We start from the raw sequence: 25,293 nt of genomic DNA, 5'->3' as shown, positions 1-25,293 counted from the left end.
ATATCCCTTGTCTATAATAAAACTCCTCCATGAGGATAACCTGTATGAGTGCTGTGAGTCCTTTTGGCCATCAGACAATGTAACTCATGTGTTGTTCATGTAAGGGTTCATCAACTGATTGCCTCCCCAAGAGAGGAGGCAATAAATCAGACTGTCTAAAGCCTAAGCCCTGGAGTCCACCTGCCTGGGCTCGGATGGAGGCTTCATCCTTTGCTGAGTTTCCTCAAGTGAGTGCATTGACTGAATATTTGTGGCACCATAATTTATGGCATCCCAGCCCCCAGCCACTCTCCCCCATTTTATGTGGAAAACTAACCCTCAGCATGATAGTATTAGGAGGTGGGGCATCTGAGAAGTACTTAGGCCATGAAATGAAATCCCATTCAGAAATGGGATTAATGCCCTTACCAAAGGGACCCAGAGAGCTCCCTTATTTGGCCATGTAAGCATGCAGCAAGAAGATCGTCTACAGCCTGGAAAAGGGCTCTCATAAGAACACAACCATGTCGGCACCCAGATACAATCTTCCAGCCTCCAGAACAGAAAGAAATAGATTTCTCTTGTGGATAAGCCACCCAGGCTATGGTACTTTGGTACCTCAGCCCAAACCAAGATAGCAACCTGACTTAATGTGTACAATGGGAAATTAATAGTGCATAGCTCAAAGGATTTAATGAGTTTATCTGAGTGCAGGGTTTTATAAAGTTATCTGGCACAGAACAATACTTAGTGTTTACCACTTAACAGATTCTTAGAGTCCCAAGGAGCAAATTTGTACAAGTTTTCTGTCCTTGTTTTTAGCACCTAGGAGTTCATAAATATTGAGGTCTAGAAACAGAGCATGCCTCTACACAATTAAAAAGAACTAGTAATGACAAGAAGGAGCACAGGGATGATCATTTATCAATTTTCTCATTTTTCTAGAGAGGAAAGTAAAACACCAAGCTACCTTGACAAAACAATGGGATGCTGTAAGATAAAAAAAAAACATGCAAAACAAGTTCTGAAAATTACAGTCACACGAATGTAAGAGATCTTACTCTTGTCCCTTTTTATAACATCTCTTGGGAATTTCACCCTCTTCAAAGCTTTGCCCACTTAGGCAAAGTGACCATCGTGTGTACCCCTTCAGTCCTGACCTCTGTGCTAGCTCCTATTTCTACAACCCAAATTGTCCACTGATGGTCCTCCCCACAGACTAGGCAAGAATAGCAATGCTGAATATACTGTTTTGCACTCGTGCTTTCCTCCTAGCCTCCCAACACCCTAGCTTTCCAGGGGCATGGAAATCAATGTGGGGTACTGACACTGGTGCTGGGCCTGTTTGCAAGCAGATTCATTCCTTGCCTCCCCCCTGCTCTGCTCAGGATCCCCAAGACAGGTGACTTCTGGAGGCTCAATTCTCAAGTTTCCTGTGTCAAGTAGCTTCTTGCAGAGTTCCCCTAATGGAAGGGGCTGGCTGGTGTTTTGAAAGCAGAGAGGAAGGGAGAAGCCAAGTTATATCCCCACACCTTCTTTCTGCCTAGGGTGATCAGCAGGAACAGCATCTCATGTGGGCTTGCCTTCATCCCAACTTCCAGAGATGACCCTACCCTTGGGCTCCAGTAAAACCACCTCTTCTCTTTGTCCTTCCAGTCTAGGCATGGCTGAGGCTTCTATCTGTTGCTGACCTTCTGAGAAGCATCACCCACCTTTCAACATTCTCATGATGACTCATAACATGTGACTTACTGTGTTTAAGAGTTGGTTTTTTCTCTTAGAAAACTCTATGAGTATACAAATCCGTAGTGAGTCTGTCGCCACAAGTCATACATGCACACCAGTGTCCTTATTTTCCCATGAGCCTTCAGGGTCTGCCAGTCAGACATCAAAGCCATCTGATCAGTGCTTTCAAAACATCCATGGAAGCCATCAGAGGGCTGTCTCCACCATCACATCACAATGCCTCCTGCTGTCATCCCGTTGCTTAGCCTCAGAGGTACTCAGCCTGCAGATAGCTACTTCCCCTCTACCCAGGAAGGCATAATACCTCACCAGTTCATAATTTCCTGGTGGGGAGGCATTGGTGGGGGAGGGCTCCTGCATGGGAATTTTCAGTAAAATTATTCTCACTGATTGATCTAACTGTATAATGTCAAGCTTTGAATGGGCAGCATGTAAGCACAATCAGATAAAAGAGTACTATTAACACCTTAGAGCAGAGAAAAAGAACCCAAGGGTAAATTGCACAAAATTCAGAACTTGAAGAGGTCTTACTTTAATAAAGGTACTAGCAAACTGAATGTCAATGAGTCATAAAGCTTAGAGTTAGAAGCACTCTTAGATGACATTGAACTCTAGCTCTTCAGGTTGCAAAGAAAAAACCGGAGCCCCCACACACCCCAAAAGTAAGCCATATGTCCACGGTCACTGGCTAGTAAATGACACAGGAAGGACTAGAACCCAGATAGGTACCTTTTCTTTAGACCCTTGTTTCTCAACATATGTGGACGAGCAGCACCAGCACCTCCGGGGAAAGTTTTAAGAGATGTAGATGTCAAGCTATAAGCCAGACCTCTGCCTTTAGAGTCTGCACTGTAGAACTCCCCCAGCTGACTTGCATACACATTATAATTTGATCCTGACTGGCAGGCCCCGGAGGCTGATGGGAAAATAAGGGCAATTGGTTTACGTGTGTGATATGTGAATCCAGGTCCATTACTCATTTGTACACTCAGAGCTTTCTAAGAGAAATGAACCACCCTCTGATTCCTCTGGGGCTTTCAAGTCCACCCACAGCCAGAGCTAAGAAAGAGATGTTCTCCATTTCTTGAAAAGTACTTGCTCTGTAACTTACAGCAGGAGCTGATATTGAAACTCATAAACACAGGAAGGAAAAGTGTAAATGATGGAGAATGAGGACTTTTAGATTGGCTTTGCTGCTTGGCACTCACTTGTATGACTTGAAAAAAGCTTCTAAGAACCAGAGCCTGGGACACAGAAGGCACTTGATAAAAATGTGTTGAGTAAATGAATAAAACCTTGTCATACATGGAGAAGAGATTCCAGGACACAGACTCTCAATATCCAAGTTAATACCCATTTGTGGAGCATCTGTGACGTGCATGCTAGGTGCTGGGTGAGGTATGGAGATACCTTCATGACTAACTTGTTGACTGAGAAGCTCACGGCCTGCTGGACAAACTTTTAGAATGTGTGTTCCTAGAAAGCAAGAACTTATCTTCCCTCTTCTCTCTTTAAACGTGCCCTGCACACAAAGATAAGCTTTGCCAATATTCACAAGTATCGTTTTAATTGGAAGCTTTCCACACCCCATTCATACAGTGGGAATTGTTGAGTGATGGGGGTCGATTGGGATATGAGAGTTTGGCTTCTCTACCTTTTGTGCTTTTGGATCTATCCCCTACTGGGATTGGGAAATCCTTCTTATCTAATCTCTCCACATTCCCTCCATCTGCCCCTTCTCTGTAGAGCGCTGAGTCTCAGGCCATTTGAGGAAGAGACAGAGGTCAGTTATTTCACTGGAGCAATGGCCCCCCGTGTCCTGGGCCAGTTGCTGAGTGACTTCATGGTTTCCCCTCCACAAGGCACCTCCGCCCGTAGACTGCCTGAGTAGCTGCGCTGAAAGTTATCCTTGAGTTTATCTTGAGTTGAAAATTCCATTATCGCTTCCTGGGCTGGGCCCGCGCCCAGCTACACTCTTCACTGTGGCTGAGACTTGGAAACAGATAAGAGACGGAAAGAATTCATCAAAAGCTGGTCACTCTGTCTTTCGGCAGAAAGGGACTTTAGCCAAATGTCAACAAGAGAAAAGGAAGTAAAGGCTTCAAGGTCTCTTGTTGGGGTTCACAGCAGGGAATGTTGTCTAGAAAGGCTCTGGCTGGAAAGAAGGTATGGCCTCTTAGCTCAAATAGCAATGATGAGTCAACTAGACTTCAATTAAAAAAGAAATTGCAACAATGAGGATGACGATGCCAGGCAAGATTACTAAACTCCTCACATGTGCCAGGCACAGTGCTAGCTACTACGTTACCTGCATCATCGCATTATTTCATTTAATCTTCACAACAACCCTACAAAATAGATACCTTTTTCTTTTTTTTCTTTTTACCATGTCCCTTTTACAAACGGATTCTGCAGGATCTGAAAGAAATACAACTTAAATTCATTGAACTTTATATATTAGGCCCTACGCTAGGATTTTTCCATAAGATACGTGAGACAGTAAATATTATCAGTCAATAAGTATTATCTCATTCACTTAAGGAATAACTACTAAATTCTATCAGGTGTCAGTTACCCTGTATTCACTGTCTCATTACTGCTAACGACAATTCTAGAGACAGATCGTGTCATCACCTTCTCAGAGAAGAGCACCATTAGATGGTCCCCCTTCCTCCTTCCTTCTCTCCTCCCTCCCCCCTCCCTTTCCTCTTCCCTGCCTCCTCCCCCTTCCTCCTGCGCCCTGCCTTCCCTTTCTCTCCTCCCTCCCTCCCTCCTTCTCTCTTTCTTCTTTCTTCCTAGTGAAGAGTTACTAAATGCTAGCTACATTCTTTTTAATTTTTTAGCTTAAAAAATGCTTTTTAAAACTTTTATTAAATTTATTTATTTTTTAAAAATAAACCTATAATGTATTTTTATCCCCAGGGGTACAGGTCTGTGAATTGCCAGGTTTACACACTTCACAGCACTCACCATAGCACATACCCTCCCCAATGTCCATATCCCCACCCCCTTCTCTCAAACCCCCCTCCCCCCAGCAACCCTCAGTCTGTTTTTTGAGATTGAGTCTTTTATGGTTTGTCTCCCTCCCAACCCCACCTTCTTTCATTTTTTTCTTTTCCTACCTCCCAACCCCTCCCCCCACATTGCATCTCCACTTCTTCATATCAGGGAGATCATATGATAGTTGTCTTTCTCCAATTGACTTATTTCACTAAGCATAATACCATCTAGTTCCATCCACATCGTCGCAAATGGCAAGATTTCATTTCTTTTGATGGCTGCATAGTATTCCATTGTGTGTGTATATATATATATATATATATAAACCACATCTTCTTTATCCATTCATCTGTTGATGGGACATCTAGGTTCTTTCCATAGTTTGGCTATTGTGGACATTGTAAATGCTAGCTACATTCTTGGACTGGGAATAGAATGGTATATGAAGGAGATGAGGTCCTGAGCTCATGAAGCTTATTTTGCAAAAACATAAACAAATGAATAAAAAAAAGACAGTGTTAGGTAGTTGTGATAGAACCCCAATCTGACGAAGGCAGCAGACAACAGAGGACAGCACACAACCTTGTGGGTGGTAAAAGAAATCACCCAAGGCAGAACCGAGGAGCTAGAAGTCTACTGAATATAGTGCAAGGGAGCTACAGGAAGGACATACAGCAAGGGAGAGACAGTCTGCCAGAGACGCTGTTAGAGACTGTAGTTGGGGGAAGTGAGGAGGGATGAGAATGTATGGAATTTTCCTTTCTTGGTACCTGTGTCGGGTTGTGAGTAACCCACTGGTCAGCGAGGGCCTATGGCTATTTTGAGGTGGATCACCTAAGAGCCCGTTTGCATTCAGCCCTGCGGTCACTGTGGCCCTTCTACCTTGCTCAGGTTTCCATGGCTCAAGCCTGTTGCCTAAAAGCAGCCTCTCTAGTGGCAAAAACTACCCTGATATATATGAGACAGAGTTATATGACAGAAAGTGACTGGGAGCTACTGTAGGTTCAGGGTCCTCTGGGGAGGTGACATTTCAGGTGAGAACTGAATAGCAAGACAGAGTCCTGCAAAGACCTCAGAACAAAGCCCTGCAGGCAGAAAGAACGGCTAGCGCAGAAATCCTCAGGCCTGGAGTATTCACGGAGCGCAGGAGCTGAATGATCAAGGTGGGAGGAGAACAAGGGACAGTCACAGAGGCAGGCAGGGAGCATGGATTTGGGAATCTCTTCCAAATGGAAAGTCCTGGGCAGGGAAGAGGGCCTAACGGGGCAGAAGGTATGTTTCAAAGCTCACTCTGGCCTCTGTGATGAGAAATAGGCTCTGGAAGCAAGGGTGCAAGGAGGTAAGTCTGTACTGAGGTTGTTACAGAATTTCAAAAGAGGGATGATGGTGGCTCAGAGGGGGATGTGGTAGGGAGACGGGAAGGGTGGGTGGCTGGTTGGGAACACTGAAGTGATGCTATGCAAGACCCATTTTTGTGGCCCCAGGATACTGGGTAAGTAGTTTGAGGGCAAAGTTCAGTCTTTGTAGTTTCTGCAGAGGTTGGCTGAGAGCCTGGCATTTTATAGGTAATTAATAAATATTTGTTGAACTGAATCGATGCTTAATGTTCATTGGATTGTTGGATCTGTTTGCCTATCAAAAAGCGCAAGATAGGGACGCCTGGGTGGCTCAGTTGTTAAGAATCTGCCTTCGGCACAGTTCATGATCCCAGGGTCCTAGAATCAAGCCCCACGTGGGATTCTCGCTCAGTAGGGAGCCTGCTTCTCCCTCTGCCTGCCCCTCCCCCTGCTTGTTCTCTCTCTTTCTGAGAGAGAATCTTTATTTTTTTATTTATAAATAATTTTTATTTATAAATAAATAAAATAAATTTATAATTATAAATTATTATATATAATATATATTATATAATATTATAATTAATTACATAATTATAATTATATATTATATTTTATATATATAATTATTTATAAATAAATAAAATCTTAAAAAAAAAAAAAAACCTCCAGACATACACCAGGAGAAGGTCTAAGGCAACTCCCCCCACTTACAGCCCCCATAATATTAAAATTGAAGAAATCAGATGTGAACTAGATCCGATTAAATTTAGCGTTTGTGGAGCATCTTTGATAATATGGGGATCAAAACACCTTCCCTGGAGAGCTGGTTTGGAACAGAGAGGTGATATTTGTGAAGAACTCCAGCATACTGCCTTGTTTTGAGGAAGAAGTTCAACAAAGGTAGGCTGTCAAATGGAACAAGGCCCTTGGGCCTCAAAGGCCTTTTAAGACAGCACCCACCCACTATCATCCTTATACAGGGAAGAGAGGGAGGAAGGAAATATGGAATGACAGTAAGGACCTCTAGAAATCTGTTCCTCCACTAACGCAATGAGCACGCCAGCAAAAAATCATGAAAATCAACATTTGCAGAAGTCTGGAAATTATTCAAAGGCTTGCAACACTCTGAGGAGCATTTATTCCAGGAAAATAAAAAAAGGCTAAAATTTGGTAAGAACAGAGTTCTGTGGATTTTTAACATACTCTCTTCTCATTTCCCCCTCCTGAGTTCTGTGGTAACCTTGAAAACCAGCAGCTCCGCCACCACAGCAACTGTGAAAACCAACAGGCTAGCAGTCACTGGAGGGGGCAGAAGGGACTGGAATGCCTCAAAATTCCCAACTCTAGAGAATTGGCACTATTTGACCTGTCTAGCAGTATTCTGGAAAGTCCTACTTAGAGGGCTTGTCTTTATTTGACTAGATTCACAACTTCTTAGTGGGAAAAGCCCTAGCCTCAGGATATTTGTTGGAAAAAAACTCATAGTTGCTTGGGGTAACAATACAAGTTGGGAAAAACAAGAGACTGGCCAAAAAGCTCCAAAGCTCAAAGGGAAGATTTAAGGAACAAGAGGTTCACAGGGGGGCTTTAAAATCTCCTATGTATTTCTGGCAAGATAGAAGGACGTGTTCATGTGAGGTGGCTATGTGCATGCCCAGGAAAAACCCGACGAAGCCAGAATCCTCACCTCTGGCTGGAGGGACTGCGTAAGCATGAAATGAAAGCAAAGGCAGTGTTAAAAATTACGGGACTGCTGAAGGCATGCCCCCAAACACAACCAGAGTGGGAGCCTCAGGGGTTTAAGGAAATCTCTGTCCTATCTTAGGTGATCAGTAAACTGAGCAAAGACTTCAGTAGCCATATGTGAGAGGGAAAATAGACTATACAGAATTATTCTAGGAAAGTCACTAAACAAACAGCAACAACAGCACACAGCAACATCAGAGGAGAAGTGATCTGATTAGAGTTGTCACATTACATTATTTAAATGTCCAGTTCTCACAGAAAAGGCCCCCAAAGGCCAAAGAAATCTTGATAAAGAAAAACAAAGCTGGAGGTATCAGAATTCCAGATTTCAAAATATCCTACAAAATTGTAGTAATCCAAAAAGTGTGGTATGGCACAAAAATAGACACACAGATCAAGAGAACAGAATAGAGAGCCCAAAGTTAAACCTATGTTTATATGGTCAATTCATCTAAGACTGTGGAGGCAAGACTATACAATGGGGAAAAGACAGTCTCTTCAATAAATGGTGCTGGAAAATCTGAACAGCTACATAGAAAAGAGTGAAATTGGATCACTTTTTAATACACACAAAATAAACTCAAAATGGATTAAAGATCTAAATATGAGACCTGAAACCATGAAAATTCTAGAAGTTACAGGCAGTAACTTCTCTGACACTGGTTATAGCAACATTTTTCTTAACATGTCTCCTCAGGCAAGGGAAACAAAAGTAAAGATAAACTGTTGGGGCTACATCAAAATAAAAAGCTCTTGCAGGGTGAAGGAATGATCAACAGAACAAAAAGACAACCTACTGAATGGCAGAAGATATGTGCAAATAATATATCTGATAAGGGGTTGATATAAAAAATATATGAGAAAGTATACAACTCAACACCAAAGAAAACCCCACAAACAGTCCAATTAAAAACGTGGGCAGGGGGGGGCACCTGGGTGGCTCAGTAGGTTAAGCCGCTGCCTTCCGCTCAGGTCATGATCTCAGTGTCCTGAGATCGAACACCGCATCGGGCTCTCTGCTCAGCAGGGGCCTGATTCCTCCTCTCTCTCTGCCTGCCTCTCTGCCTGCTTGTGATCTCTCTCTGTCAAATAAATAAATAAAATCTTTAAAAAAAAAAAAAAGTGGGCAGAGGACATTTTTCCAAAGAAGACATACAGACAACCAACAGACACATGAAAAGATGCTTAACATCATTAACCATCAGGGAAATGCCAGTTAAAACCACAATGAGATATTACCTCACACCTATCAAAATCTCTAAAATCAAAAAGGAAAAAAAATACAAATGTTGGCAAGGATGTGGAGGAAAGGGAACCCTTGTACGCTGTTGGTGGGAATTTAAATTGGTCCAGCCACTGTGGAAAAGAGTAAGTTTCCTCAAAAACATAAAAATATTATTACCATATGGTACAGTCATTCCACTACTAGGTATTTACCCAAAGAAAATGAAAACACTAATTCTAAAGCACATAGGCATCCTACGCGTATTGCAGCATTATTTAAAAGGGCCAACTTGTGGAAGCAACCCTAAGCATCCACTGAAAGACAAATGGATAAGGAAGAAGTGGAAGACATATATGAAATATCACACAGCTATAAAAAGGTTAATAAGATCATGCCATTTATGACAATGTGAATGGACCTTCAGAGTCTAATGCTAAATAAAATAAGTCAGATTGAGAAAGGCAAATACCATATGACTTCACTCATAGGTGGAATAAAAACAACAACAAACAAAAAAATGAGTAAACAAAGAGCAGAATCAGACCTATAAATCAGAGAACAAACTGATTGTTGCCAGAAGGAAAGGGGGTAGGGGCAGAGGTAAAATGGGTAAAGGGTAGTGGGAGATACAGGCTTTCAGTATGGAATGAATACTTAATGGGAATAAAAAGCACAGCATAAGGAATATAGTCAATGATATTGCAATAGCATTGTATGGTGAGAAATGGTAGCTACACTTGTGAGCATAGCATAATGTATAAACTTGTTTAAGCACTAGGCTGTATACCTGAAACTAATGTAACAGTGGGTCAACTAAACACACACACACACACACACACACACACACACACACACACACGTCCAGTTTTCAATAAAAGGTAGTTCTTTGAAAAGATCAACAAGATTGATTGAATAAACTTTGGCTGACTAGGTAGACTTACCAGAAAAAAAGAAAAGAAAAAAAGAAGAAGAAGACATAAGTTACTGAAATCAGGAATGAAAGAAGAGATACCACTACTGATTTTATAGAAATTAAGAGAAATAATACGGGAAACTAGGAACTATGCCAACAACTTAGATAACCAAGATGAAATAGAGAAATTCTTAGAAAGACAAAACTACTGGAATTGACTCAGGAAGAAACAGAAAATCTGAATAGACCTACAACAAGCAAAGAAGTTGAATTAGTAATCTTGAAACTTCCCATAAAAAAAATTCATGCCTGATGGCTTTACTGGTAAGTTCTACCAAAAACATTGAAAGAATTAACACAAATCCATCAAAAACTCTTAAAAAAAAAAAAAGAAGACAAGGGAATACTTCCCAACTCATTCTAAGAGCCCTGAATTATCCCAGTATCAGAACTAGACAAAGACTCACAAGAAAAGTACAGATCAATACCTTTTGTAAACACAGACACAAAATTCCTCAACAAATTACCAGTAAATGGGATCTAGCAACACATAAAAAGGAATTATAGACCATGACCAAGGGGGAATTATTCCAGGAATGTGAGCTTGTTTAAAATAAAAAAAAAAAATCAATCAATGTAGTAGATCACATTAATAGAATAAAGTTTAAAAAAGTCATCATCTCAATAGACATAGAAAAAGTATTTGACAAAATCCAATACCCTTTCATTATAAAAAAAAATCACACAACAAAATAAGAATAAAACTTCCACACTCTGATAAAGACATTAAAGAAAAACCCTCTACTAACATCATAAAAGTTTTCCTCTTAGAATAAGGAAAAAGCCCAGAATGTCCATTCTTGCCACTTCTATTTAACATTGTAGTGAAGTTCAATTTCTAGCCACAATAGTTAGGCAGGAAAAAAATAAAATGCATACAGATTGAAAAGGAAAAATTAAAACAATCTCTATGTCAGGTGACATGATCTTATAAGTAGAAAATTATAAAAATCCACCAAAAAAATCTGTTAGAGCAAATAAATGAGCTCAGCAAGGATGCAGAATGCCAGATCAGTACACAAAAATCAGTTTTATCTCTGCAGAAAAGCAATGAATAATCTTAAAATGAAATTTAAAAAGTGAATTTGGTTTCTAACAGTATCAAAAATTATAAAATATTAGAAATAAATTTAACTAATGGGGCTCCTGGGTAGTTCAGTTGGTTGAGCATCTGACTCCTACTTTGGTTCAGGTCATATCTCAGGGTTGTAAGATCAAGCCCTGTGTTGGTCTCTGTGCTGGGCATGGAGCGTGCTTAAGATTCTCCATTTCCGTCTCCTTCTGCTCTTCCCCTAAGTCTCTCTCTCTCTCTGAAAGAATGAAAAAGAAAGAAAGAAAGAAAGAAAGAAAGAAAGAGAGGGAAATTTAACAGAAAAGGAGAAAGTCTTGAATGTTGAAATCTATAAAATATCACTGGAAGAAATTTAATAAATGGAAAGATATGCTGAATTCATGGATTGGAAGATTTAATGTTCTTTAGATGACCATCCTCCTCAAATTAATCTACGGATTCATTGCGATCCTTATCACAACCCTAGCTGGCTTTTAGGCAGAAATTAACAAACTGACCCTGAAGTTCATAGGTAAGTGCAGTAGGTCCCAGAAGAACTCTCCCAGGAAAATCTCAAAAAAGAAGGTCAAGGATAATGTTGTGGAACATGATGATCAGTTTTATGTCTCAACTTGGCATAAAGAGGATGAAGTACTAATGCATGCCATAACAAGAATAAATCCCAAACCATTTTGCTAAGTGAGAGAAGCCAGATACACAGGGACAAACAGTATATGATATGTATATGAAATATCTAGAATAGGCAAACTTACAGAAACATGAAGTAGATCAGAAGTTACCAGGGGATGAGAAAAGTTTCTTTATGAGATGATGAGAATGTTCTAAAATAAGATAGTAGTGAGGGTTATACTACTCTGTAAATATACTAAAAACACTAAGTTTTATGCTTTAAAATGGTCAATTTTATGGTATGTGAAAAATATGCCAGGAAAACTGTTATTTTAAAAAAAAAGCGGGGGGTGGGGGGTGGGGGGAGAGTCCTGTCTTTCTAAACCAGCATTTAACAAATACACTGAAAATAAGTTAATATATTCATGGGGTCCTCTGCCTCTTGAGATCTGGCACTTGATGCTGACACACCAAAACTTTGAACATCCATTCCCATAACTGATGCTGATCTGGCCCCAGGAATCATGTCTCTATGTCTCTTGCCCTATGTCCTTAGAACAGAAGGCAAGTGGGATTCTATACTATGATGATCTGTTGTGTCACCACTAGTGGAAGAGATGGACATGCTCCTGCTTCGAGCCCAGGAAGGACTGCAGTGACAAAAGCACTTCAGTAAGAGAAAAGCTAATCAACTTGACAAATTCTTCCTCAGTGTGTGCCTGCACAACAAACTTCCATTCCCAATACTGCCAAGCATCTACTTTCTTGTTTTTCTTTCCATTTCTTTAAATTCTGAAAGTTCTTACAAATTAAAATAATATCTGCAAGATTGGGGTGCCTGGGTGGCTCAGTTGGTTAAGCATCTAACTTGGTTTTGGTTCAGGTTGTGATCTCATGCCTTACCTATATCAGCCTCCATGTTCTGTGGGGAGTCTGTCTGGGATTCTCTTTCTTCCTCGCCTTCTCCCTCAGCCCTTCCTCCACTCTCTCTCTCTCTAATAAATAAGGCCTTTAAAAGAGAATAACATTTGCAAGATTTTGTTCTCATGGCTGAGAATAATTCTGCAGTACTCAGTGTTATGAGTTGAATTGTGTTCCCTCAAAATTCATATGTTGAAGGCTTAATCCCCAGGACCTCAAAATGTAATCTGATTTGGAAGTAGGGTCTTTATAGAGGTAATTACATTAAAATGAGGTAATTGGAGTGGGTCCTATTATGACTGGCATCATATAATGATAAAAAGGGGAAATTTGGAGACATGCACTTGGAGGGAGAATGCCATGTAAATATCATGGCAGAAATCAAGATGATGTATCAACAAGACAATGAATTATGGCAAATCACCAGAAGAACAGAGCAATCCTCACGGCCTTCAGAAAGAACCAACCCGATCAACATCTTGGTCTAGGATTTCTAGCTTGTAGAACTGTGAGACAGTAACTTTCTGTGGTTTAAGTCAGTTCAATATTCTTTGTTACAGTAGCTGTAAAAAACTAATATATTAAGCAGCTCGTATTGTTCTTAAATTTGTGCATGTATAGGATAATATGTGAAGCATGATGCTGATTTATATGATGAAATCATATTATATATCATATTTTAGAATAGTATGATACATTAATATAATATTTTATAATATAATGTATACTATCATGTGATTACTTATCATGACCCCAAACATAATATATTACATAAGAATATATAATAGAATAACATATAGAATATATATTATAATATAGGTTGATTATTATTTCATAATACATTGTGAAATAATGTGATTATTTATCACATGATCCCATTTTTTTTTTTAAAGATTTATTTATTTGATAGAGAGAGAGAGAGATCACAAGTAGGCAGAGAGGCAGGCAGAGAGAGAAGGAAGCAGGCTCCCTGCTGAGCAAAGAGCCCAATGTGGGACTTGATCCCAGGACCCTGGGATCATGACCTGAGTCAAAGGCAGAGGCTTTAATCCACTGAGCCACCCAGGCATCCCCATGACCCTATTATTATGTTTGAATATAATATATAAAGTTCTTACTTCATTTGCTATAATTGTTAGCAAATTGAACTATTGCTTTAGGAATTTCATTGATAATTATAGCTGTTATTGGCTCGGTGGAGTACAGTTTCTTCAAATTAAAATTAGTTTTAAAAAGTAAAAATTACAATAACTCAAGAAAGTTTATCTAATTTGACATTGTTATGAAAAGAATACATGCTAAAATCTTGTGGAAAAATTTGTAAAATAACAGAGATAGTCATTTTGCTGAACTGAAGGCAATAAAAATTTTGATGGAACTAATATATAACAATCTATGAATCATACATATATATCATTAGATATACATAATATCTAGCCATGAAAAGAACACCCAGAGAAGCATAATAATGATTAAAAGTAGTCATTTTTGATAGTTCTTGGCTTTTAGTCATATACAAACCATAACTTTTAAGTATTTTTTGATTTTGTCATTATGAAGGTATATTTGTCAATGTGGGAGGACAGAACATATTTCATTTAGCAGTTTGCTAGCTTGATTTATAACTTTTAAATATTTAGACGCGTGGTATGTGGGCCTCCACTTGTATTCATGCCCCAGGCCCTGTAATTGTCAGGGGTGGGCCAGGACCCAGCAATGACAGAAGAAATAAAGCCTGAAGCTATAAACAGAAGCCAAACTAATGTCTCAGACTTGCTCCTACTATACCCTGAAATGCCATTCTGCAAGCTTCATGTGGAAACCTGATGTAGTCCCTACAAGGGTGACAAGTGTCTTACTACCTGTGCCTTCCTGGGCCATTGTCTCAAGGACCCTACAAGTCATTCTCATCCAGGTGCTGTGTGGCTCTGTGATCTTAAGTGGCACAAGGCTCTCACCAGGTTCCTAATACTAATACATTTCACCGTTCCCAGTGTTAAGGCTGTGTCATGGGCTTGCACTGTATTCCTTTGCGGGGGCTCCGCTGTGCCACCCGCAAGTAAACAGAGCGACGTTATAGATACATGTCACTCCTACTGGTGATATAAGGCTTGCAGAGCAGTCGTCAAAGCTACGATAGTCACCCTGTATCACTTTGTCGGGTTCTACCTGTCCTCTTGTGGCCAGGTTTGCCTGCTTGCTGGGGGATATGAGCGAAAGGAGACTAGCACTCTATCTGGGACCTAGTCTCAGAGAAGAACACTTAGGAACAGGGTTAAGTGGTGGCAGCTGAGAAAAGAACAAGTAGGAGAGGTCACTGGTTTCTAAGGAAAAGAGAAAAAAAGTGCATCAAAATACCAACTGAGCTAACTGAACCTAATAAGAATAATAATAATAAAATACACACACACAAATCCCCACCAACTGCTAGGATGCCTGTGTGGCTTAGTCGGTTAAGCATCTGACTCTTGATTTCAGCTCAGGTCATGATCTCAAGGTCGTGATGCAGCCCTGCCTGGAGCTCGGTGCTTAACAAGGAGTCTCTTGGAGAATTTTGTCTCCTTCTCCCTCTGCCCTCCCCCCACTATCCCTGTGTGCTCTCTCTCTCTCATGTAAATAAATACATATTTTTAAAAAGAAAAGAAAGGGAAAATGTCATTGTCGATGCCCAAGGACAAAGACTGACCTGCAAAAGGTCCCATGGGATTTCCAACTTCAAGTATATTTTACTATAGCTCCCTCCAGCAAACATGGCGACTGGCTATACATTTCATGCTCTCGCTGACTAAGCTGATGGATAATCAGATTGCTAACATGAAACAGAAGGGCCTGACATCAAAGGATACTTTCAGCTGTGACTGAGCATCTTTCAGGATATCAATATCCTCTCTCCAGACATCAGCTCACGAACGCCGAATACTATCTTTGCATAAAATCAAAAACCATGAGAAACTCCGACTGGGCTCATCAGAAAGACGGTAGCAAAGGAAGAATGAAAACTTCAAGAAGGAAGGATATAGAAATGCTTAAAAATAATTTTGATAATAAAAAAGGAATTCTCTGATGCAAATACAACAGTCAGAACATCAACAGCCCGGGGTGCTTCATAGTAAAGGCAGATTAGTGAACCGAATTCATCCACCTTGAACACAGATTATCTGCCCCATTTGAAACACAGATTAGCAGGAACAAATAAGGCACAGGGGTGGGAAGCATTTTTACAGCAAGTAACGCAAGTTTTAATCTTTGTTTAAAGAAGACTTCAAAAGGATTCCACATATCGGCCAATAGTGAGATCGTTAAAAAAAAATAATTAACTTCAAGAATGCAACACGGAGTGACCATGTTTCTGACTTGTTTTAAGATCAATCAACATTTTCTACCTAGATAAGTAGAATGCAATTAGCACTTGGGTGATTTTAAAGGCTCTTTTACAGTTGCCTTTAATCGACTGACGAAATAGCAGAACGGGGTGGCTGAAGGCCAATGTTTATTTTTACCCATTACCTGTTTTATTAATGGGACTGTGGGCCACCAGGCCCTCCAGGCACACACAAATATATTAAAATATCCCACACTATAATTAAGTGGCACAGAGGGGATTAGAACAAATGCAGTGGCTATTATATTTGCCGTCGGTGTAGTCTAGGTCAGACATTCTGATGCTCTTGTGGTAAAGCCAGTGAATTTTATTTCCGAAGTCTACAAAACATGGGACAGATCTTCTTGCAGAGTGAGGGTTTTAAAAAATGGCTCTTATCCCCCAAGTAAAAATACACATAAAGAAAAATGCCCCAAGTGGATGCTGAGACAGTGAAGGAAAGGAACTCCTTAGCCAGAGGAAAAGACAAATGCATCATGAATGGCATCAGTTTAAGAAACAGGATCTTTACAGTCCACTAACAAAAGGACTCAAAATGAATCAAGCCCATGTAACTCTTAGTCCTAGCGGCAGGCTTTCCCTCCTCTCCTGTGTGAGTCAGAACTTCTGCCTCTGAGTTTTTTAAAGGGAATACCAATAAAGTGATCGCCTAACAGTTGGCCTGTTCCATAATTCTAGAGCATCAGGAATGCAGTGCATGCAGAAACACAGAAGAGATCCTTGGAGGCTCCAGGCCTAACCCTGCCCTGTATCATTTTCTTGTTTGAGTTGACTAAATCCATTGTTGTAACTAAATGTTAGATTGATTTTAAAATAGAAAATGTAAGTAGATTTTTGCTTTCATCAACATGCTCAGAATCAGTGAGAGAATCAACCACACTTGAGGTTAATGCCAATGCCATTCTCTTGTCAATCTTCGTATCAGAGAAAAAGCAACATGGAATGAAGGTAGGGCAACAGGCAAGGAAATCTGGAAACAGCATTTTGGCTCAAGCAGAGGTCAACATTGCCTTTGCCCTAAAAACTCCTGGAGAAATACTTGAAAGCAACACAGATAAACAGGAACAAATAAGGAGATAGAAGTACTTACGAGGATCCTGGACTTGCGGTAGGAGGGGGCCCTAGAGAAATGAAAGGAAGACAAAAGAAACAGTCAGGCTGGATCACTGGAAGGTGAGCCTGGGTATAGTCAAACCATCACGGATGAAAGTTAACCACCGCGAGGGGATATTTATTTTTCTGGGATTTATTATTTTGTTTTGGTTCTCCACAATCACCTCTACAAAAAAACGTACCAGTAAGAACCTATCTATCTAGAGCCCACAGTTCAGGAAAGCGCTAGAACAAGTGCTGACAAATGAGTCACTATAGTAGGCGTTCTTCACTACATGGGGGATTTGCTGTGGGAGGCTGAGTGGTCACAGGAGCATGCCGGCTGAGGCGGGAGAGGTGTTGGCTGGCAGCTGGGCAGACGGGGGGGGAGCATACTTGTCATATACTTTCCCCTCTGCTCTCTCACTGGCATGATGGTTTCGAGCAGGGCCGTGGCACCAGACAGACCTGTTCTGCTCTTTACTAACTGGGCAACCCTGCACATGGTCCTTAACCACTGGCCTTGGTTTACTTACTTGTAAAATGGGTGCACCTGGACTGGCTTTAAAAATGGTCTCAGTTTCTGGGCACACAGGATATTTTCAGTACGTGCCCATTCCCTCCCTCCTCACCCCGGTGGAGGCCCTCCCAGGCAGAAGGGGGCTTACCAAACTTGACGAATAAGACTCCAGTGGTAGAAACCACCTTCTTGCCATTCGTTGCCACACACTGGAAGTAGCCTGTGTCCGTGGTGTCGAGGTTTCTAATCCGCAGCCTGGAGCCGTAGTTGGTGGCCCGGAAGGAGATCCTCCGGGGCTCTTGCACCACAGGTGCATCATTTTTGAACCAGCGGATGGTGGGAGGTGGGTTCCCAGAGACTTTGCAGTGCAGTTCCGCCGTCTGCCCAAGGGACGTGGTGATGTTATTCATCGGTTCATCGAGGGTCAGGTAAGAATCTGCGAGGACAAGGCAAAGGAGGCAGGTGAGAGGGGCAGACGGCTAAGGGCACCTCCAGGTGACCCAAATCCACTCCGGTGTGCCCCAGGATCCCAGAGAGACTGCACAGGAGGGGCATGGTGGAGACAGACCGGGCACGAGATTACAGAGATTATCCCATGACTGTGGAACAATCACCCACGGAGCCTGCTGCTAACATCTTGTCATTAATCCTCACTGAAAACCCAAAGTTTTCAAACGACCGTATGGTAACCCATGGATAAGGAAACGTCCTTTCCAAGCCAAGACAGAATGAGATTTTGTGTTGCAAAGTCTAAGAAAAATACACAGTCTTTGTGATAGACTCAAACAATACTGTGAAGAAGAAACAGCTACAAAACTCATCTCAAATCTTTCTACCCCAAAATGACACCACTCTTTTAATAAGCCGGCAAAGAACCTTCCAGCTTGTCCACTTTTGATAAGAAAGCAAGCATGAAAGCCTGGAAGAGTAGGAACGACATATTTATATCCACACAGAACCAGATCAGGAAGGATGCTGAAAATCTTCCCGCCAGTGATGAAAGAAGGCTTCTGGAGGCCAGCCAGGTTGCCAGCAGACAAAGTAATGAGGCATTGAAGAGTTCCATAATGTGACTCACAGCATCCATTAATATGTTACAATATATAATTCTATATGTTCAACTTTTAATTGAGATATAATTTACATTTTAGAAAATGTACCCATCTTTAGTTATATGGTTCCAGAAGTATTGACAAACACATCTCTCCAGTAACCAATGCTCTTACCAAGACAGAGAACATCCTAAGATCCTCCGTAGTCAATCCTTGCTTCTGCCTGCACATCCCATCTCCATTCTAGGCAAAGGGCAGTTCTTTTTTTTTTTTTTTTAAGATTTTATTTATTTATTTGACAGAGAAAGACGGGTCAGCAAGCTCCCTGCTGAGCAGACGTCCCAATGCAGGGCTTGATTCCAGGACCCTGAGATCATGACCTGAGCCAAAGGCAGAGGCTTAACCCACTGAACCACCCAGGAGCCCGGCAGTTCTGATTTCTAGCATCACAGACTATTTCTGTCTGCTCTAGAATTGCATATTAATAGAATTAGACTGAAAGGTACATTTTGCATTTGGCTTCTTTAGAGATTTCTTAAACATTTTAATAATGAAGTAAATTTTATTTAAGTTTATTCTTCAATAATATATTTTAAACCTCATATTGATATGAGTTGCAGAATCCAGTTACAGAAAAAGTAATTTACTATTTGAGAAATTGAATTCAATATATATATTTTTAATTGGTCTGTTGGTTTTAATTGGTTGTTCATGTGTGAGGAGTTTTGACTTCTTGTTCCCTGACCACCCATTCTCATGTCGATCACCTCTGCCATACCCTCCTCCCATTGCCTTCTGTCCTTCCCTGACCCCCCATCTGGGATGGCTCGTTAGTTGTCCTCTTTGTGGGACTATAAGCCCATAAGGGCAGGCATCTAGAATGTCTTGTCATCATTGTATCTTTAGTATATCCTTGCCTAGGAGCATTGTCCAAAAGAACTTTCTGTAATGAGAGAAATGTTGTACAATCTGCATTGTCTAAAGGGCAGCTACCAGTTACGTAACAGAACTAGAGCAAATGAAGAACTGAATTTTTTAAAAAAGATTTTTTTGTACTTATTTGTCAGAGAAAGAGGGAGGGGGTGTAGAAGCAGGGGGAATGGCAGGCAAAGGGAGAAGCAGGTTCCCTGCCTAGCAAGAAGCCTCAGGTGGTACTCAATCCTAGGACCCTGGGATCATGACCTGAGCCAAATACAGCCACTTAACTGACTGAGCCACCCAGGTGTCCCAAGAACTGAATTTTTAAATTTAAATTTTAATCGCCACACATGGCTAGAAGCTGCCGTATGGCATAGTATAGGTAGAGCATCATAAATTTGTTGCATTTAATAGACCTTTTTAAAAAAATAACCTTTTTTGGGGAAAGAGCTAAGTGGCTAATTGAAGCACCCAAATTCCTATAAAATGCTTTCATAAATGCCAAAAATAAATAATTCATTACATACCTTAATTTCCCATAAAAATATTTGGGGGGAGATGTCAAAGTCTGGGCAGCCCACCAGGAGTACATCACACATGTGAATGACATTTATCTTATGTGAGTGGTAGAAAACAGATTAAGTATGACTATCACTCACTGTGTTACCAGAATGACACTTTCATCCCACTTAACCCAATGAATAATTATCCTTCACAATGCAATCATGAGCCTATAAATTATTTTGCTAATGTCTTGCTTCTTTCCATTTATATTCTGATCTTTATCTCTGAACTTGTTTCTCTAATCTATATACGTATATACTCAATCTATGAATGTTTTTGCTCACAGATAGGAGCACATGTGTTTCTAAGACGTTTGAGGTATGCCCAGAGAGTAGAGAGACTAATGCCACAGTGGCTTTATGGAGCTGCCATCATGGCCTCACAGCCCTTTCTGCTACCCAGAGCATGGCTAACTCTATGTTCTTGATAGAAAAGAAACACAAAAATAGCAATGCCAATATAAGCATAGAAATTAGTACTCCACTGGCAGGTTCTGGAACTCTGCTAACCGGGTTTGAATCCCAGGTCAGGCCTGAATTCTGAGTGACCGTAGGCAAGTTACCTAACCTCTGGGTACCCTAGTTTAACCGAAAAATAGGAATAATAAGGACTCTACCAGGCAAAACTGCTAGAGGATTTAAATTAAATTGGGACACATGGGATGCACTTAAACTAGTGTTGGGAGGAAACACTCAACATGTTAATGAATGATACTTCAATTCTTTTAATAATAATAACAATTTTTGTATAACACTTTTTCAGTTTACTCAGTCTCGTGTTCTCCTCTAACAATCTGGCAAAGTAGGAAAGAAGCATTAATTATCACAATCAGGAAATCATATTTCAGAGATGCACTGACCAGGCCTGTGGTCTCTCTGTGAGGTCGGGGCCACTGTGCCTAAAGCCTCCTACACTAGCAGTCTTTCAGTTCTCAGACTCAGCCAAGCACAAAGTCCAAGTGAGCCAGCAGGTCAGTATGGTAGTGAGCACAGTTAGACTATTTAGAATCCTACAATATGCCAGGGACTTTACTTCCGTACTCACTCCTCAATAACCCCACAAGGCAGGAGCTGTTATCAGTGCTTTACAACGAGGAGACCTGGAATCAGAGAGGTTCAGTGACTTGTCCAAGGTTGCATGGCTGAACTGAGGTCTAATCCAGAGCTCTCGGACTCCAAAACTAGCTCTTTCCTTTCTGCCAGACTGCTTGGGCAGCTTGAACTCCACTGAGGGGTGGGGACAAAATGTGAGTTTCTTCCCTAAAACAGTGCAAGCTGGGGACCTATACCCACATAACCACAGGGCTGTGATCTGCCCCTAACTCCAGTCAGGATTGTCTAGCGAATGGGTCTAAGCTTTGTCTGGTGTTCTGGTTTCCCTCCAGAAGCCAGGTAACTCACCTGACCTGCTATATGGGCGTCCCAATTCCCCCACCTATCCCCTGGCAGGCCCTTCTTCTTCTTTTCTTTAAAAAAACATATTTATTTATTTATTTATTTATTTTTGGGGGGGGGGGGGGGTAGGGGGGGAAGAGGGAGAGAATCTCGAGCAGCCTCCCCACTGAATGTGGAGCCCAGTGTGGGGCTCCATTCCACGGTCCTTAGTTCGTGACCTGAGCCGAAAACTAGAGTCAGATGTTCACCTGACTGAGTCACCCAGGGACCCCCCCCCATCCTCTTTCAATACCGAAGCTAACCCACACCAGGCCACACTCCCAGAGGCCAGGATGACAGCTCCTGCGTGCATGTCTCAGGGGTTAACATTATCTGCTGAGTTTTGGTCCCTTTTCCTTCTTCTCTTTCATTTTCTCTGACAGGTGGTTGGAGCCAAAGACCAGCAAATTCCATGGCCAAGTACACATAACACATCACAGAAAAGCTGGCACGTTAAACTATTTCTTTGACTTCAAACTCCAGGTACTTTGCATGATCCCAGAATTACAGACATACAGAGCTTCCAGTTTGTTCTTCTAGGAACTTAAATTAGCCAAGAACCAAAGAGTTCCATAACATGGGGGTAGTTTTCCAATTATCCTCGGAGGGTGTATTCAAATTTTGACAGCAAATTAGTAAGGGCTGATTTAAGGTACAAAATCTACTCTCAACAGACTCGGGTACCAGAATGCCTGAATTCATGTCCTGGTTCTGCTGCTTATCAGCTGTATGACCTTGGATAAGTTATGTACCCTCTCTGTGTCTCACTGTTGTTATGTATGAAATTAGTATACTAGTTGTGTCTTCCTTATAGGGCTATTTCAAGGATGAAATTAACTTACACGTGGCAAGTGCTTAGAATAGGTTTCTGGCACAAAGCAAGTAACATTAGTTTCTGTTATTTTATTAGCTGTATTTTTCTTTTCTTTTTCTCACAAATATCTTATTCCTTCCCTCCCCTAAAGATTTACTTATTTATTTACTTGACAGAGAGAGAGAGCAAGAGAGGGAGCACAAGCAGGGGGAGTGGAAGAGGGAGAAGCAGGCTCTCCACCAAGCAAGGAGCCTAATGCTAGGCTTGATCCCAGAACCCTGGGACCTGAGCTGAAGGCAGACCCATAACTACTGAGCCCTGCAGATGCCCCAAATACCTTATTCCTAAAAGTAGGGAATGATTATTCATCCAACTGATGGGTGTCCTGACCATGTCTAGTCTTGATTTTACAGAAAAGGACACCCCACGGGTAAAGTCACCTGCCTGAGATCACGTAACTGATACATGGCAGGCACAAGTGTTTAACTTATCCATGAAGCTTCATGTAATACCCACCTAAAAACAAAAATGAGGATTACAGGGCATCTTGAAATCAGTGTAGGAGCTGGCCCAAGCCATATTATGTCCAGAGAGAACAAAGGAAATGTAAACCAATCCTTGTGTTTACTGAACAAAGGAACCCTGCCACAAACAGGGAATTTGGATTTAACTATCGATAAAGAATAATGCTCAAATTTGTTTGCCATCTGTAGTTGCTCTCTTAGAACAAGCAAATGGTCTGGTCCTCAGTTTGGCAAAGACTAGAAGCATCAAAACAACATTTGGCCTAAACAACATGAAAGAAAGCATTTTGTGACTGGAATAAAATAAAATAAAAAATGCATGTCTGCATCATTACTATCAGTCTTGATGTTAACAAGCCCCTGGCTACAATCCATTCTCTTCCCAGAACCAGCTGGATCCTTCTGTAGCAGCCTCACGGGCCACACTAGGGGATCCATTGTCTTCTCTACTCCTAGAGCTTGGTGTGGCCACTGCAGGTTCTGACCCAGGAGTCATTCCTTTCAGGGAACCCCCCAGGGATCTCTGGGAAGAAGCCCAATACAGAGGACACCTGCAAAGTGGACCCGACATCAGCTGGGCCACTAGCTAGCCACTGGCATCAGTCGTTTCGCCTCCCTACACTCTGGCTTCAGGCTCTATTACATGGGCCTGGGCAGGCTGTTGCTCCTGAGTGGTCTATGTTTCCATATGGAGTAGCCACGGGAAGTAGCCACTGCAAACAGCAGGTGCCAACTCGGCCTGATGCCAGACCAAGCCATGGGGCTTCTACCTTTATACCTTGCTACTCATACTGTCTTTCAGCAGCTTGATTCAATATCCCTGACGATGTGTGCTTGAGCCATAGAAGCTTTCCACTCCTACTTTCCCGTCTTCCTGAGGCCATAAATGCTGGCAGGTGGGGTAGAATCTGGCTTCAGAGAGAAAAATATTCCAATTCTGCTGACTCCACCCTCTAGCTCTGTGTTGCTGTGTCTCCCAGGGGTGGTACCAGTAATAAGGATGATCATGATGAAAACATCAACGATGATGATACAGTAAGGAGAGTGGTAACAGTTGACACTTAAAGGGTACATTACTATTATGGCAGGTGTTGTTACAAACTATTTTTATCACCCTCATCTTTCTTCACAAACTAGTGCACAGACAGGGTAAGGAAGCTGTCTGAGATCCCACAGACAGTGAGTAGAAGTGAATCAAATTATTGATTCACTGCAATTATAGTCAAGATCCCAGCAAGTTATTCCTTGGAGACTGACAAGCTGGTTCTAATGTTTACACAGGCAGAAGATCCAGAATAGCCAAAATAATACTGAAGGAGAAGATCAGAGTTGGAGGATTGATCCTTCCCAATTCTTAATATAAAGCTACAGTAATCAAGACAGTGTTGTATTGGTGAAAAGACAAAGAGATCCATGAAACAGAACTGAGAGCCCAGAAATAGACCCACATAAATATTGTCAACTGACATTTGACAAAAAAGCAAAGGCAATACAAAGGACCAAAGAGAGCCTTTTCAACAAATGGTGCTTGGACTGACTGCACCTCCACATGCAAAATCTTATACCTCTCACAAAAATTAACTCAAAATGGATGATAGACCTAAATGTAAAATGCAAAATTATAAAACTCCTGGAAGATAACAGAGAAAATCTAGATGATCTTGAATATGATAATGACTTTTTACTTTTTTTAAAGACTTCACTTATTCATTTGAGAGAGAGAGAGAGAGAGAGAGACAGAAACAGAGAGAGCACAAGCACGAGTAGGGAGGGGCATAGGGATAAGCAGACTCCCTACTAGGCAAGGAGCCTGACGTAGGGCTTGATCCCAGGACCCTGGGATCATGACCTGAGCAGAAATCAGATGCTTAACTGACTGAGTCAGCCAGGAGTCCCACAATTATGACTTTTTAGATACTACCCGGAAGACACAATCCATGGGAGGAGTTAATCGATAAGCTGGACTTCCTTAACATTAAAAAAAACTTTTGCTGTGCAAGAAGACAATGTCTAGAGAATGAGAAGACAAGCGGCAAACTGGGAGAAAGTATTTGCAAAAGGAACATCCGATAAAGGAATGTCATCCAAAATACACAAAGAACTCTTAAAATACAATGAGAAAATAAAAACCTGATTAAAAACAGGCCAAGACCTTAACAGATACCTCATTAAAGATACTAAAATGGCAAATAAGTATATGAAAAAAAAAAACTCCACATCAGATGTCATCAGGCAAATGCAAATTAAAACAAAAAGATTCTGCTATATACTGACAAGAATGACCAAAATCCAGAACACTGAAAACACCGAATGCCAGGGAGGATGTGGAGCAACAGGAAGTCTCATTCATTGCTGGTTGGAAGGCAAAATGGCACAGCCACTTTGG

General features: G+C 41.3%; 1 protein-coding gene across 1 annotated transcript in view; it reads right to left on the bottom strand.

Moving 5' to 3' along the window:
• The window catches only part of ROR1 (receptor tyrosine kinase like orphan receptor 1), a 409,167-nt gene that overhangs the window by 113,147 nt on the left and 270,727 nt on the right, over positions 1 to 25,293 (bottom strand). The window contains exons 3-4 of the mRNA XM_045064666.1: positions 17,751 to 18,038; positions 17,081 to 17,111 (exon numbers count right to left, since the gene is read on the bottom strand). Of these exons, the coding sequence (XP_044920601.1) occupies positions 17,081 to 17,111; positions 17,751 to 18,038 (319 nt within the window). The remainder of the gene's footprint in view (positions 1 to 17,080; positions 17,112 to 17,750; positions 18,039 to 25,293) is intronic.

This window comes from Mustela putorius, unplaced genomic scaffold (assembly GCF_011764305.1).
Source record: "Mustela putorius furo isolate JIRA1106 unplaced genomic scaffold, ASM1176430v1.1 tig00003853_pilon_pilon_pilon, whole genome shotgun sequence".
In the NCBI taxonomy this organism is placed as follows: Eukaryota; Metazoa; Chordata; class Mammalia; order Carnivora; family Mustelidae; genus Mustela; species Mustela putorius.
This window is presented reverse-complemented; position numbering and strand designations above follow the sequence as displayed.